The sequence below is a fragment of the Anabrus simplex genome, chromosome 1, assembly GCF_040414725.1.
Source record: "Anabrus simplex isolate iqAnaSimp1 chromosome 1, ASM4041472v1, whole genome shotgun sequence".
Lineage (NCBI taxonomy): Eukaryota > Metazoa > Arthropoda > Insecta > Orthoptera > Tettigoniidae > Anabrus > Anabrus simplex.
The window spans coordinates 1094207278-1094224244 of record NC_090265.1 but is presented as its reverse complement, the minus strand read 5'-3'; the positions used below and the strand labels follow the sequence as shown (position 1 = coordinate 1094224244).

The window sequence follows — 16967 nt, the reverse complement described above, 5'->3', positions numbered from 1 at the left end:
AAACTCTGCACTGAGGAGCGTGCTCAAAACTCGGGGACTGTGGAAGTCACTCATTTTGGCCATGGAAGAGGCTGTAAATTAAGTCAGACAGCGAAAGCCAAGAAAGCTGATGGTGAAAGAGGGCGTTGCTACCTTTTTACCAAGGAATGTCATACCAAAGGGCAAAAATACAACAAAGTATAAAAACCACCATGATCTGTTCTGGTTGCATGCAGAAAACACAGTAAGAAAACAATCTGATGTTCCAAGTGTGCTGAAGATGGTGAAGAGAGTGATCAGATATGAGTGAGGTGACTATATATCATCTGAACTTCTTTTTCCACGATACAGAAAAACTGGATGATTTTGTTTACAGCTGTTGTTAATTAAGTTCTGTTATTGTCTTTTGAGATTCAAAATATATGATATGCTGATTAAAGAGTAATACAAATCACACAAAACGAATTTAGACCGGCCGTTACAAAATACCCTTTTCCCTCCCACGTTGGTAGCTCACGGTCTGAAAATATTTGGTATCGGTTGGGTTAATACTTTATCAAATGCAGAAGTAAGAACCTACAGGAGCATAAATTCTACATGACTGGCCACACAGTTTTAGAGACAGAACACACACAATCAATGACTGTCCAGTACCATGGTATAAAAGTACAAGCAAATATAAACAACCATTATATTGGAAAAATTATAAATACTAATTAAATTCTATACTTTTTAAATACAGTGAAACCTTGTTAATGCGTTCCTCGTTAACATGCTTTCCCACTTAGCACGCTGTACGAGGACGGTTTGAAAAGCTCTCGGAATCACCGCTAGATGTCAGTGCTAGAGCAACGAGGTTCCCGCGCAATAATCACACATCCTTTGTGAGTGAACACGTGGCGCGTCAGTGCTCTAGCTGCAGGAGTGTGGTAGTGATGACTCTTTGTTGTTGTTCCCGCGTAGTGATTTGTAACAATGGAAAAACTGAGATTCGAGCAGTGATTAAATACTTTGTAAAGAAAGGTATGAAAGCAAAGGAAATTCATGCCGACTTTCAGAACACACTGGGGGACTCTACTCCTTCATTTTCAACTGTTGCCAAGTGGACCAGCGAGTTTAAATTTGGTCGGGAGAGCTGGGATGATGATCCGCGTAGTGGACAGCCAAAAAGTGTTACGACCCCAGAATTTATCGCAAAAGTGCATAAAATGGTCATGGAGGATCGTTGACTGAAAGTGCGGGAGATTACTGAAGCTGTAGGGATGTCTTCTGAACGGGTATATTATATTTTAACCGAAGAATTGGGTATGAAAAAATTATCCACAAGATGAGTGCCGCAGCTCTTGACATTGGACAATCAACGCACCAGATTGGAAATGTCCGAACAAAGTCTGGCCCGTTTTCGGTGCAACCAACAAGATTTTTTGTGACTACAGATAAAACTTGGGTCCACTACTATACCCCAGAGACAAAACAGCAGTCAAAGCAGTGGAAACATGCTAATTCACCACCACCAAAGAAAGCAAAGGCAGTGCGTTCGGCCAGAAAGGTCATGGCCTCAGTTTTCTGGGATGCAAAAGGCATTGTGCTGATAGATTATCTTCCTACTCGCCAAACACTATGCAAACCTCCTAGACCAACTACAGGAAAAGATACGCGAAACAAGGCCTGGTTTGGGAAGGAAAAGGTCATCTTTCATCAGGACAACGCTCCGCCGCACACAAGTGTTATTGCCATGGCAAAACTTCATGAACTGGGGTACGAATTGTTGCCACATCCACCTTATTCACCTGATTTGGCACCATCAGACTTTCATCTATTCCCCAAGCTGAAATTTTTCCTCGGTGGACAGAGATTTTCTACAAGGGAAGAACTGACAGCTGAATTGGAGAGGTATTTTGCAGGCCTGGAGGAATCTCATTTTCGAGATGGGATCAAGGAATTCGAACATCGCTGGACCAAATGCATTAGTCTACAGGGAGACTATGTTCAAAAATAAAAGTAGCTCCACCGAGGTAAGATACTCAATTCTAGTACATATCGAGAACTTTTCAAAGCACCTACGTAAATGTGAAGTCCCAGTTCTCACCGTATCAAATCTATATAAAAAACCCTCACTTATCGTGTCACGAATTTTCGCTATACCGCTTAGTGCGATCACATTTTTCCTAGCCCTGAAAATGTTTGTCATCCCTTGTGAAACAAACGTGATTTCCAACTCAGGTAAGATCAATTGCCACAATTGTGTGATTACAGAAAAAGGCCTTAAATTCCTGAACTACACAGGATAATTTGCATGTTCAGGGAACAAGCTGTTAGCCTCAGGAATGTTCAGTTTTGCTTGCCGGTTAGCAGCAGATTGCTGAATAACACAGCGAGTCTATTTGTCTTGTATTTCACATTCTATTCAGAAGTAAGAAATTTATTTTGTGTTGAGTGGTACAGGGAAGTGTAGCAAATATTTGTCGCGTGATACAGTAGCCTACATCTGGATTAGGAACATACAAACATACCTATCACATCACAAATTTACGCTATTACCGCTTACCACGAGTACGATTACATTTTTCTTAGCCTTGAAAATGTTATTAGTCATCTCTTGTGAAAGAAACGTAATTTACAACTTGGGTAAGAGCTGTCGCCACAGTTGCGTGATACGGAAAATGTGAGCCTATTTGTGCTTGTATGTTGCACTCCATTCAGAAGTTAAAAATTTATTTTGTGTTGAGTGGTACAGTTGAGTTTTGTTGCGTGATACGGTAGACTATGCCTGGATTAGGAACATAATCGTGTGAAATTGCCTAGCATGGTGCATATTTGTCTTGTGATAGCCTAGTTATGGATATGGATAAAGTTGTGAATTCCCTGCTAATGAAGAAAAAATTAAAATCTTTCAGAAAGTAGACTGGCACACGCATCTTTAAGAGCGCAGAGGTAGCGAATGTTGAACTCGCACCTTCGAGTTGACTCGATCACTCGACTAAAGGTCGAAGTTTTTCAAAATGGCGGTCAAAGTCATTCCTCCTGATTCCCCCCGGTCACACATGGACAAGAGTAGCCTCCGATTCATTGTCTAAGAGTGTGACCATGAAATAATGTTTAATAACCCACTGCTCCGAAATAAAAGGCTTCCACATCTTTAGAAATGGTAGATATAGTTTTCACTGTACCCGCGGATACGCAATGTAAAATGCCTCGTATAATCAGTAGTAAGTTTTCTCGCTTAATACGTCCATTTTTCTTGTCCCCTGCAGAAACGTCTTAACGAGGTTTTACTGTATTGTGCCAAACATACTATATTACCCTATCAGAGACAGCCTACCTTATCAGCAGCTGCCAAGAGGTCATCTGCCATTTTCTCGAGGTTGGCAGCTTTACCAGTGTAGATGAAGCGTAACATTTCGCGCAACACTTCATGATCTACATCTGTAATCTCTACACGATTGAATTTTCGTTCTTCCATCTCGTGTTCGAACATAGCGGCAAAGACAGGACTTCGAGCTGTAAAAAATGCAAGACATAAAATAGTTATCACACTAATAGTATGGGAATTAACATGTCTTAAGAGATACCATATGGAAACAATGGTTAGTTTCAAACAAACTGGACAGTATCCCATAAATGCAACAGAATAAAGGATTCTACTGTAGGAAAAACAGCCACCAAGGTAATCATTGATGCAATCTGTGTGAATATATCATCTGAGTTCATTGTTAGATGCATTATCTACAGTAGGTATACCATATTCAGGAGCACTCCAAACACCATAATATGTGAATCAATGTAACAGAACACCCTCTATCCACTTACCGTTTCACTGTCTCAAAACATCTTTCATGAACTAAAAAATAACTATTGGTATTACAGATGAATTTCCAATAATGAAACTCATCGTTATACCAACTGCAGTCTTTTGTACAGTCAAATTCTGCTTATATGACATACTCACACTCGATCAAAACTGCTTCAACTGTTCTTTCAATAATACATACAAATCCTAGAGCAAGAACTGAACTTCCCCTTAAAACTATAATCGCTAAAACCACCTTGACCATCCACGTTTACTTGCACAAATAAGGAAGCATACCGTCATTGCGCCTGAAAAAACCATTAGTGATAATGTTGTGGCAGAAATACTGACCCACATCACATATATATTATCAAGAGCGAGAATTTTTTGAATATCCTCACATAATGTTGACCCTTAAATGACAGAATCTTATCGACTGAAGTTCTAAGCTGAAATATTTCATATAGCGGTTTTCGCAGGCATAATGACGATATGTAAACACATAATCAAAAGAACCATATTTAAACACATCATCTTGTCACTGTCACCACCACCTACTCCTGTAACACAGCCTTTGATGAAAGCTTCACCATATAAATTGCCACTAAATGACCTACTTCTCCAAATTATTCTGAAGAGAAAGATTACTGTATAGAAAAATAATTTATCTGCAAGTCCATAGCAGATCCAAGTTTTAACTTTTCTTGTTTCTGTCACCTACCTCCATCTGCCAGCTTCAACAACATTACTGACTCCCCCATCAATGTTCTCCTCCTAATTTACCTGTCTCCTTTGAAATATCAACTATCAAAGATAGGAAGCAGGACAAAAGAAACACTCACATGGATTAACACAATAGTAAGTTCAGAGGAAGTGACAAAGACAAACATGAAAACATTTACAGCGGTGCCAACTATTACGGATTGTCCGTAATTATTACGAATTTCACCTCACGATTACAGCACTATGCTCAAAGGGGAAATTATTACGGAAAAGTGACATTAACACTAACAAATAATTTTCTACGGAAACAAAGAAGGTAAGATTTTCAATCCTTTGCAGCATTTCTGTTCAACCTCCCTCGTTTCAGTGCTTGCGAGTTGGCAATGATACTTCTATTCAATCATCACTGACTTTTGTTAATAGTAATAATAACTAATAACTAATTTTTTTACGGTTTTCGGAGAAGCCGAGGTGCCGAAATTTAGTCCCACAGGAGTTCTTTAACGTGCCAGTAAATCTACCGACAGAAGGCTGTCATATTTGAGCACCTCCAAATACCACTGGATTGAGCCAGAATCAAACCTAACAAGTTGGGGTCAGAAGGCCAGCGCCTTAACCGTCTGAGACACTCAGCCCAGCCTTCCTTTTCTTACCCATAAGCGTTGTTAAAATTCATCGTGTGATTGAAGGAACTATACTGTGCTCTTCTCCACTATAAATTCTTTAGTAGTGTTGTATTTACAGAAATGAGGGCTACATTAAGCACATGCAGGTACACTGGAATCACTTAATGGTTCAGAAGACGAAAGTGTCATCATAGAGGAAAGGATGCTTCAAGAATACCTAATCTGAAAAGCAGCTGCTGGGTGCGAAACAAGTTACAAAGAATGTTTTATCACTGAATTAACAGCAGGGTGCAAATGTTATTGTGTAATATAATATACTGCCGTAGAATAGATTGCAGACTGGAAGGGAAAGGCGGTTATCATTATCGAGAAGGGAGGACGTGAGTTGAAAATCTTGCTAAGGGGTAAAGTTTGATTACTGATAACCCACTTCAAAGGTTGGCACCTTGCATTTAAGGACACACACCACGCCTTCACACAATGAAGTCTCCGTAAACAGGTTCTACCCAAATCATTTCCTATTCTTTCAAACATGTTTCTGCTCAGTTCACAATGAGTCAATTTCCAGTTCCCAGCATCATTGGGGAGTGGACATCACAATCCTTTGAGGGTCCATTCTTGAGAATATGACTACTGGTATTGTTACGAATAAAACACTAATGTTTAATTGATCGAATTTTAATCTAGGATGACCCAAGCAGCATAATTATACTTGAAAATGACAACAGGTCACTAATTACTGGCTATTTACAAAGTATCTAGTCCACAAAGCCGGTTTTCGGCTGGACAGCCTTTACCTGGAATGGGCAGTCCTCCATAATCTTGATTGACAGGTCTCATTTTTCACTTTCATATCGCAGGAACCAGACACTTTAAACAGCAGCTCCAATGCGGACAGTTTCAAACACATGGACATATCACACAGCATGACAACAGTACACTTGACTCGATTCCAGACGAGGTCAATAACTAACACAATTCAAGTGACCGCTCTGCACACTGAACTGCTTGATGCATATCACTCGCCAAGAAACACAGAAATAACAACACCAGCCATTAAACAAAGATAACTCTCTACTCCAACCCTACTACACTCGACCAATAGATTCCAAACACTCCTCAAAGTCAACACTTTAATTTTAGTCTCCGCTAATACACTCAATGACAATGACTGCTCCAATAAAGCGATCCTGGTTGCAGGATCGAAATGCGTCAGCTGATAATTAATATTACACAACCTAATATTCCCAAATAATTATCATAATGTGATTTAGTGGTCGTGAAAGTCTACGTATTAAGACTGTTCCAACACTTCACCATGAGAGCGCACACTCAAAGCTCACAGCTCTGTTCCAACAACACTACTCCTGTTCATGGCATGCCTGCTTGTATATCCTTGGTGATGATTGTATACAAGTCTGTTTTGGTCTCCTCTTAAGACCTAATTTCAACAATTCTGTTTTAGCCCCCTCTAATAGTCATTCTCAGTAAAACATTCTTAGTATATGAATGAAGTACTAGGATTCCATTCCCCTCTATTTTGGTACAATACACACATTCCTATCAATCTGAAAAGTGTGACATTCTGTGTATCCACTCTTAGTGTCTTGCCGTATTTTAGTGAGACTGTGCTCAAAGCCACAGTGCATCTCATTCCAGGTATGCTGATTATTCCAAAGTAAATGAACGAGCATGAGATCATGCCTAATATTTCACAACACAGATCCCTCATATGTTAAGAGTACTCCAAATAACAGTTAACAAAGACTACAATACTTATTGCTATATGACACTTGTATAACACATAATTAAACAGCTAATACACTGATCCTGAAATCTGGGGCAATAACAAGCTGAATGCAATCACAAAACATGACTGTCAATTGCCCCTTGAGTTGTCAGCTGGATTTGAGGCTGTCAGCAGGTCTTTTGAATATACCAAAGGCATGCGCACAGAACAAGACAACCTGTTCTCCACTGACCTTGGACTCGCAAAGGGATCTTTCTTCCTTTCGGACTTTCCAACAAGGCTTCTTGCGACCTTCTCTCGAAAATGCAGTATTGGCATTTTTTTCGCAGACGTCATGGTGTGAAGTATCCAAGCATTCACCAAGGCTGTTCCAATGATAACTTCTAGGGCTGCTTTCCTGTACCATTTTAAACCTTTCCGCAAACCCGAATAATAGGAAGAAATTTGATCGCTGAAATCAACCCCCTTTTTAGCTCCATTGTAATCAAGAACAGAGATAGTCTTCCTGACAGGTTCACTGTCACTGTTTTTCTTTCCGGAGTCTACGAGACAGTCACTATGACTCAGCAGTGTTGAGTGGTTTAGGAAAAAGAACTCGCAAAAAATAACTAGATGTGGTTGGGGAGAAAGACAAAGACAATGATTGATCTTATTCTGGTGGAGAAGGAGAAGCGTAGACAACTGGAAGAAGTGATAGCAATGCCAAGAGCAGATTTCGAAGCAGACCATAAGTGGTGGTAGCATACTATTTTCCTTATGGTACACATTATGTGTAAAGAATCATTAAAAAATTGTATAGATCAATTAAAATGCTCTTCACAGAAAGTTTCAAGAAGGCTATCTTTAAAAATTATTTAATTCAATATACTTCTGGATATCTCAGATTTAATCTTTAATCCTTCTAAACCTCCCAAACTTCCTAGATTTTGTACAAATCTACGAAGATACATTACAGTGTTAGAAAAAGAACTGATTTAATAAAAGCAAATATTTTGCAAAGAAAACATACCTGCTAAAATTGCCTTATGTGCTTGGAACTCACGTCCGCTCACTGATAACGTAACGTCGCTAAACTTTTGATTTTCAAACAACATCCCCAGATCATCAGAAAGTCTGCATTCTGGCACTTTGAACTGTACAGCATTTGACTGACCGGAAATATTAACACTATCAGCCACAACGCTCACCTGTAATACAAAAGCAAAGATACAGTGATAGTACATTATAACATACTGATACCTGAAAAATTACAGGAAATCTGTAAAATTAGTATAAAACAGTTACAAATCACGAAGAATATTACAGTGGAATTCAGAGAACAATTGGAGCACTGACATCTACCGTTGAAGATCCCAACCTTCTGTGAGGAGAGAGCACCTGAAGAAGGAAAAGAAGCAGAAGATTGTTCACATATGAATCTAAATACACTTTATGTACCCTACGTGGTCCCTAAAGGAGAAACCTTACCACTCTCCACCCCCAATAACTAATGACACAAGTGATTCATAGTTATATTATATTCTACGTGTTGGGAAGCACTCTGTACTGCTATCCATACAGTGAAGATATCCAGTTTGCTGATACAACATTTTACAGTTATCCTTAACGGGGAGTATGAATGGCCATTTTTGTGAAAAATTATTTTTTTAAGTTTAAAAACGTTTGAACTTTGCTGATTAATCTGGTGTACGATTTATTCATTTTGGTTGATTGGAAGTATATTTTATTTTATTTTACTTTATTGACTGTGCAGGCCACTTGTATGATTTCAGCAAACCACTGCACAGTCAGTTAAAAACAAATATATCAAGAACCATTAGATTCAGAAGGTTGAGGTTTGGTTAATTTTTCTAGTGGAATCTGTGCTGTGTAAGTTAGTAGGATTTTCTATTCCAGCCAGTCCTTTCCAAAACTCGTCTTATCCACCTGAAGTAATTTTTCAGGGAAAAGCCAAAAACGTGTAGGCCCTTAATTTTGTACTATAAGTCCCACTTATTTAATTGTATTAGAGATGGGCCAAGGTAACTGTGTAACTCATGACAGTTATTGTGGTAGGGAGACAACTGGAGGAAGAAAGGAACATAGAGATTCTATGTATGCGTAGAGTAGCCAAACACCTCTGCTACTATCTTTTCTATTTCGTGGATCATGGATCACTGCCAGCCTCTGTCATTGGTCTGATCTCACGGCAGAACTCTGTCTATCCCAGAATGAGCCAGCGCTTGTTGACAAGCAAACTTATTTCACCCTGCATGATAATTATCGCTTTATTGAAGCAATTACTTTTCTGAGGAGATGAAGTGAAATTTGTTCATTCTACTTAACTGATAATATTAATAAACGGTTCACTGGTAGTTGAAAGAAAAATGAGTAGGCTGTACTTAGTATTGTGCCCGTTTGCAATTGGTCTACGAGGATATCAAAGATTTACGATCGTCGTTCAGAAACTGACGAAATAATTCACCCCCGGACGATATAAGAAGAGCCGAGGAATTAAAAAAAAAACCTACGGCGGAGGAAGGCAACAGCCAACCAGACGACCAGACGATGACGTGGAAGGCGATGTCCAACCTGATGTCCAGACCATGACGAGCAAGAATCTCAACCCACCAGGAGCCGATTCCAAACGCGTGGACGGAGGATGACCAGACCCAGATCTCAACCGCGGGTCTTACATCCAAGCACTGGAGCGACTACTGGACCACACACATGTAACATCTAACGAGCTAAGTCCTCACATTTTTATCTAGTTACGTAGTTTCTTTTCGATCTGCATCCGCACTCTAACTTTGGCATGTGTCAATTAATTGGAGATATTAATTACTTAATTAAGAATGTGAGTTAATTATTCAAGTGAAGTCTGAGATATTTAAGGCCTTAATATAAGATGGCAGTGTAGAATAAGATCTATATTACATTATATACGCGCTACCGTACTTGGTCAGAAATAGTATAAAGTGGCATGAGTAAATGAAAGAAGTGTTTTTCTAATATCTGATAGCAATGAGTTAACACACGTTGTTGGAACTTAAATAGATCTCGTTTTAATTGTACAATGGTTACGTCACATTTGACCCGCGCGGTCCACTCTTTGGTCTGTCTGTTGAATGAGGGCATTGAACTCTGTCTTATGTTAAAATATAAGAGGTTATTGAAATGCGTTTTATAAAAAGGCAATTCTGAGATGCTTAGTGTAGTGGTACAAAAGTAATCGGCGATATGTTTATGGTAAAGAGTATGCAAATGAAGTGATAGTAGTACATTGAAATGAAGTTGTAATGTGATTATTCAACGGAGTCTAGTAAGGAATATTGAAACACGGATATTTATTTATGTGCTTCGGTGTGGATATGAATTGCTATTTGCTGAGGAAACACTATGTTACGTGAATATGAGGAGAGATGCCGTGTTGAAATAAAAAGAGTACGTGAAAGAAAGTACATTGCACGGGTGACCTATTTGAGGTAAGATTGATATGTACCATAGTAGAATTGAGATTCGTGCCAGTATTTATCTGACAGTTGTAGAGGTTGTGTATTAAATACGAGAGTTCATTGACATGTTATTTAAATGCGCTCATGACCAAGTGTAATTACGATATTCTTTGATGTGGTGACATACTTCGAAACATGAATGCGTGTTATTTTCATTCTAACTGACCCTATGAGTTTAGTAGCCCGTAAGGATACAAGATATTGTATAATGTGAGAAAAGGAAGGCATATTGAGCCTGGGGTAGATGTGTGTGTGGATCGGAAACTACGTAAATAGGTAGTTAGATGATTTATTTATTTTAAAACAGAGATTACTTTGAGGCGATGTTCTTAGAAAATATAATGAGTAGGGAAATGGTAGGTTAGGAGCCGTGTCTCACAGGCTAGGAAGGTATTGCCTTAGCCCGTAAGCTGTTATTGAAGCGTATTAAAGAAGAAGGACTATATAATCAGAGTTCAGATTTATAAATGCCAACTTAGGAGAGCAATTTTATGAGTTTATACTCATGCTAGGGTTTATTTCAGAGGCATATACCCAAAGATATGCTCGGTTTTATATTTGCAATCTGATTTTAATCTATTTAATTATTATTACGCTTTATTATGGTGAACTATATGTTTGATTCAGAAGTAATTGACTTGAGTGTGTTGAGAATAGATAATACAATTAACATGACAGTATTTACATCAAGCTAAAGAAGTATTTTAAGCAAGACTGTGATTGCTCAGTGACCAAGTGTACATATTAAGGGTCATTTTGACCTCATTTCAGAATAATAATATCAAAATAATTATAAATATGGAACATAAAATAGAAATATTGAATATGAATGAACAAAAACATAAATGTGAGTATGTGAGTGTGTAAATAGTCTGAAATTCAAATTACATTTCTTTTATTTTGAGCCAGCGCTGACTCTGAACTATTATGCGTATATGATATCAAGATAGTACAACCCAAATTCACATTAATTTTTCGGAGGCTGATATTTTATTTCAATAAATACTATTATATTATTTTTCTAGAATGTGTCTGTGTAATGACTTCTTTCTCTGAACGCTTAGCTCATAAGTTAGTTGTTAAGTTAAAGTTAAATATAGGCCAAAGCAATTGAATGGATTGACGAATGCTAAAGAATTTTTTCGAGGTTTTCGGTAGTCGGTACTCTCACACGAATTAATACTTCGGTGATACGTCTGCGATGGACTGATACTCTTCAGAGCTCACGTTAAGCGCGACCAAATGTAAGATCACAGATTTTACGAGAGACGTGGAATACCCTGAGAAGAAATTGAGCCGCTGGGAAAATAATATGCTGACTGTGCTACCACGGGGCACATTATTTACATAACGAAGTTAAATACACCTATGTATACTTAACCTGGTCAAGCTAAGAAGTTCTTCTCTTATTTTGTTATGATAACTTATACTTTGGATTCAGATTTCTATGGGAAAAGGCAAGTGTTGACAGCTACTTTGGTGATAGACTTATCGCAAACCTAACCAAGAACATAATGCTACCTCTAACTCATTTTTTAAAAATTGGATAAGACAAGTTTTGGAACAGGCCGCTTCATTTTGCATGCCATTTTCCACCATAATACGTTGATGTTTTAGCTGATTTTTTTCTTGTGTTGTGATTGTGCATTATTGATTACGTTTGTCAAGAACTAAAGGGGTGAAAAAAAAAAGAGAGGAAAAACATTTGTTCAGTAGTACTGATTTCCCTTCTTGTCTGAATACCATGGTGAAGTCATAAGAAGCAATGAACAAAAGGTATGAGAAATGCTGTACAGGCAACCTTCTTCCACAAAATTTCAACATACGATAAGCTCATCCACGAACTTTGTTCAGACAAGTGGTGGTAAATATGTAACAGATGATTTTTTTTTTACTTTTTTAGAATTTGCTTTACGTAGCACGACACAGAGAGGTCTTATGGTGACGATGGTATAGGAAAGGGCTAGGAATGGGAAGTAAGTGGCCATGGCCTTAATTAAAGTATAGCCCCAGCGCTAGCCTGGTGTGAAAATGGGAAACCACGGTAAACCATCTTCAGGGCTGCCGACAGTGGGATTCGAACCCACTATCCCCTGCATGAAAGCTTACAGCTGCGTGCCCCTAACAGCACAGCCAACTCGCCCAGTTGTAACAGATGAGGCTACCAAAAACACTGCAATTACCCACATTAACTCTTTACCTGAAGCTGCTATGTTGGCTATAAAGCCATTTTTCTGAGATTAGGCACACATCCAAATCATTTGAAGAAATGAAGGGAAGACACAAAATACAAATGGGTACTGTATATATGAAAATACAAAAGAGTAGTGTATATATGATGCTCTTATCACATTTAACAATGGCAACATTCGCAGACAGGAAGTCTAGAAAGAGCTGGAGATCACGACCGGCTGGAATGCAAGAGCCATTCTGAAGGGAGAACAACAAAGACGAGACAATACCTAGGCCTCAACTTGTTTTCCATTTCCTCTATATAGCACAAATCAAAAGGCATTGGGTATGTTAACTAGACAAAACTGGCACATGCCAAAATGCAAAATTTTCCTGAATGTATAGGTGTGCCATCTTGCTTATTATAAGATGCACATTCCCCAAGTTACCTCACAAAATATTGTCAGCTTGTCGTCCGGCAACAAGCCATTTGCTTCATCCAAGAGAAAGTCCCTACGAATGAACTTCTTGAAGCCCCAGTCCTTGCCCTGCACGAACCGGTATGCTCGCTGGCTCTCTGTAAGATAAAGGAAAACACATTACCTCATGGCATAATGACTTAAGGTTCACATGAATTATTTAAACAAAGAATCAGTTCACAACAGAACCAAATGGAATATAATACAAAATGTCAGATATGAAATAACTGAAATATTTAATATTCCCTCTATTAATTGCTGAATTCACATTTAAAAGATATAATGGATCAACATAAAATTTTAATAACAGCTCTTCAGGAACTTAGGAATACGGATCAAGATCCAATAAAATCTGGAGGATCTCGCCTTTACAAAGGCCCTCTAGGAAAAAGGATACTGAAGAATGGTCCTGAATTTGGAATGGGATTCCTAGTACATAACAGTATTATACTCAATCAAGGACTTCTCATCAACCTCTCCAAGAATGGCAACTTTAACAATTAAAATGAGAAATAAAACTTTGATAAATGTCCATGGCAAGATATTAGAATCGTTCCATATTGACAGTTTTCACTTAACGAAGGTAAAAAAATGAGTGTATCCTCCTAATTCAATACATCATATATTCCATCATTAGATGGAGTAATCAAATTCAAACATGTTTTGGCTCGTTTGTTTGAGCCATCTTCAGTGAAAAAAAGGAGCAGGGGGGGGGGGGTTGAAATAATTTACATAATACAAGCTTAAAAAATGCCAAAAAAAAAACACAATAAAGGAACAAATGAAAAAACAAAAGAGCCTAGACAGAAACAAAATTAGCACAATATACAATATTTACATCATCATGTGGAGCAAAAAACAACTTACTGCGACAAAATTCAGTGAGACAGGGGTTAATAGAAAACATAAAAGACCGAGCTCAATAGCTGCAGTCGCTTAAGTGCGGCCAGTATCCAGTAATCGGGAGATAGTGGGTTCGAGCCCCACTGTCGGCAGCCCTGAAGATGGTTTTCCGTGGTTTCTCATTTTCACACGAGGCACACCTTAATTACGGCCACTCCCTTCCACTTCCTAGACCTTTCCCATCCCATCGTCGCCATAAGACATATCTGTGTCAGTGCGACGTTAAGCAAAATAGAAAAAAGAAGAAAAAAAAAACATAAAAGAAACTAAAAATTGTTAACGTTTGAGAAACCAAGCCTGACATAACATGCAGGCGAAAAGCTTGTGACAAGGAAAAACACCGATGACATTTAAAGCTTTAGAACAGCAGCATTCTCAATATCTTCTCAATCTAACGGTCCCATTCTTGATTATCGTTTCATAATGTTGGCTGGTTGGTTTGCCTTATTATAAAAGGTCGGAAGGGCCGCGACATAAAATTGAGAAGCTGCATGCATCTGTCATCTCCCTAACACAGCTAGATTGAGCTAGATTGAGAAGATATTGAGAATGCTGCTGTTCTAAAGCTTAAAATTTCATCGGTGTTTTTCCTTGTCACAGGCTTTTCACCTGCACGTTATGTCAGGCTTGGTTTCTTTAACTTTTTCGCTCCTGCTCCCCTCATAGCCAATTCGATGTGATGAGTTTCTGCAAAGATAGATTTTCTGTCTGAATTTTCAACAGTGATTTCATCCTGTTTTGTATTGTAATAAAACTAATATTTTGTAAACTAAGGGGTCCGCAACCTCAGTATGTGAACTTATTGTTCATCTCCATCTGTATCATTTGTTTTAATTTCTTTTCTTCTTAGGTTAACCCAGTTTTTAGTTTCTTTTATCTTTTGCATTAACCCCTGTTTCACTGAATTTTGTCGCAATGAGTTGTTTTTTGCTCCACATGATGATGTAAATATTGTATATTGTGCTAATTTTGTTTCCATCTAGGCTCTGTTTTGTTTATTCATTTGTTCCTTCATTATGTTTTTTGGCATTTTTTTTAGCTTGTATTATGTAAATTATTTCAAACCCCTCCCCTTTTTCACTGAAGATGGCTCAAACGAGCCAAAACATGTTTGAATTTGATTACTCCGTCTAATGATGGAATATATGATGTATTGAATCAGGAGGATACACTCATTTTTTCACTTTGTTAAATGTCCATGGCCCAACAAATGAAAAAAATGCCAAAGAAAATGAAGAAACTGACAAATTTTAGGTAGAACTGGACCATCTACTACTAAACATCCCTGATGTAAACATTAAAATCTTGCTTAGAGATTTAAATGCAAAAATTGGGGAAGAAGGAAAATATCGTACAGTAGGAAGATGGCCAGCTTATAAATTCACAAACTAAAATGGGCAAAGATTAACTGAACTTTGTGAGGACCATGGATTTATTCTGGAAACCACTAGATTTAAGAGACACCCACACAAATTAATGACTTGGAAATGTCCTAATGTAAAATTGGGGAGTTTCAAATTGACCCTGTAGCCGTGGATAGAGATTACTACAAAGAAGTTTATAATGTGAAAGTAATCTGTGGGGGTCGACATCGATTCAGATTATATATAAAAAATTATAAAGTTAACACATAAACGGAGAGAAAAAAATCTCAATCCACCAGATGAAGAAATTATGATCCCAGTTATTTAATAAATAATAAAATAGACATGGATAGATCTAAAAACACTTCTCAGTGACAAACTGGGGACGATAATGAACAAACTGAAAACTGTACAAGTCTTTTCAAGAGAGTTTAATCCTGATGTAAACAAATAGGTGGAACATGTTGTCTTTGCACTCTGACATAGACCTAGTTGATTGGAGAAGCAACCGTCGCACTCACTCGACTGTATGTGAGCTCCAAGAAAAATAGTATGTGGCAATTATTTTATTTTAATTTAGTTTATTACATTTAGAGAGTTAGGAAGAGTATGTAATCAAATTAAAATACGGTTGTCATATATATATATATATATATATATATATATATATATATTTAATATAAAATAGTGATTAAATAACGAGAAATGAAGGCACAAGGCGTGGTGTAATACAGGAAGTCTTCTCATAGTGAGGGAACTACAGCATGGAGATAAGGTGTTGCATCTTGCAGCAGAAGTCAGTGTCAGTATTCATAGTGAGAGAAATGGAGCAAGAGGTAGGATCATCACGTGTAGTGAAGCACAAAAGAGGAAAACCGCTCAGAAGTGACCATAGGCAGTGCACTGTGAATGTGTTCAATAAATTAAGTGGATAGAATCCAGGTTTAGACGTTTATTCAGATCTTCGCACTGTTATCACACACAATGCGCAGCCCTGTACGTCTGAACAAGAGACGTTGACGGGGTGGAGGTCGGTACTACACGCTCGGCGAATCGCAACTCTTTCTTTGGCAGAGGCGTGGACATACCATGTTTACATCAGGATTAAACTCTCGTGAAAAGACGTAGCTGAGGAAATTGCTTCCACTAAACGGATAAAGAAACATGCCTGGTGGAATGAGGAATGTGACAGCGCAATTCAAGAAAGGCATAAAGCATAGTTATCTGACCAGCAACAGAAAACCGAAAAATCCCGCGAAGAACTCATCAATGCCAGGAGACAAAACAGCCAAAGAAATTATCAAAAAGAAACACTGAATACCATAGAAGAAGCATTTAGTCAACACAAAACAAGAGACTATTACAAAACATTCCAACAATATCAATCAAAGTACACTCCACTTACACTTATAATGAAACATAAAAATGAGGAAATGGCACACAACAATAGGGATAATGCTAAAATTATGGCCAACTATTTTAAAGAATTACTTAACTGTGAAGACCCAAAAGAATAATTTCATTTTGATCCTTCCCCAAAAAACAAAACTCCACAGGAAAAGGTTAAACCACCAACTTATGATGAAGTGATCAAAGCAATAAATTCCCTCAAGAACTATAAAGCAACAGTAGAGAATCAATTGGTAGCAGAACTATGGAAGAATGCAAATAAATGCAAATAAACAAA

At 37.9% G+C, this 16967-nt stretch overlaps 1 protein-coding gene across 2 annotated transcripts in view; it reads right to left on the bottom strand.

Moving 5' to 3' along the window:
- The window catches only part of rdx (BTB/POZ and MATH domain-containing protein rdx), a 397937-nt gene that overhangs the window by 50297 nt on the left and 330673 nt on the right, over nt 1–16967 (bottom strand). For both annotated transcript variants that reach the window (XM_067137249.2, XM_067137248.2), the window contains exons 5-7: nt 12984–13111; nt 7878–8055; nt 3302–3480 (exon numbers count right to left, since the gene is read on the bottom strand). In XM_067137249.2, the coding sequence (XP_066993350.1) occupies nt 3302–3480; nt 7878–8055; nt 12984–13111 (485 nt within the window). The remainder of the gene's footprint in view (nt 1–3301; nt 3481–7877; nt 8056–12983; nt 13112–16967) is intronic.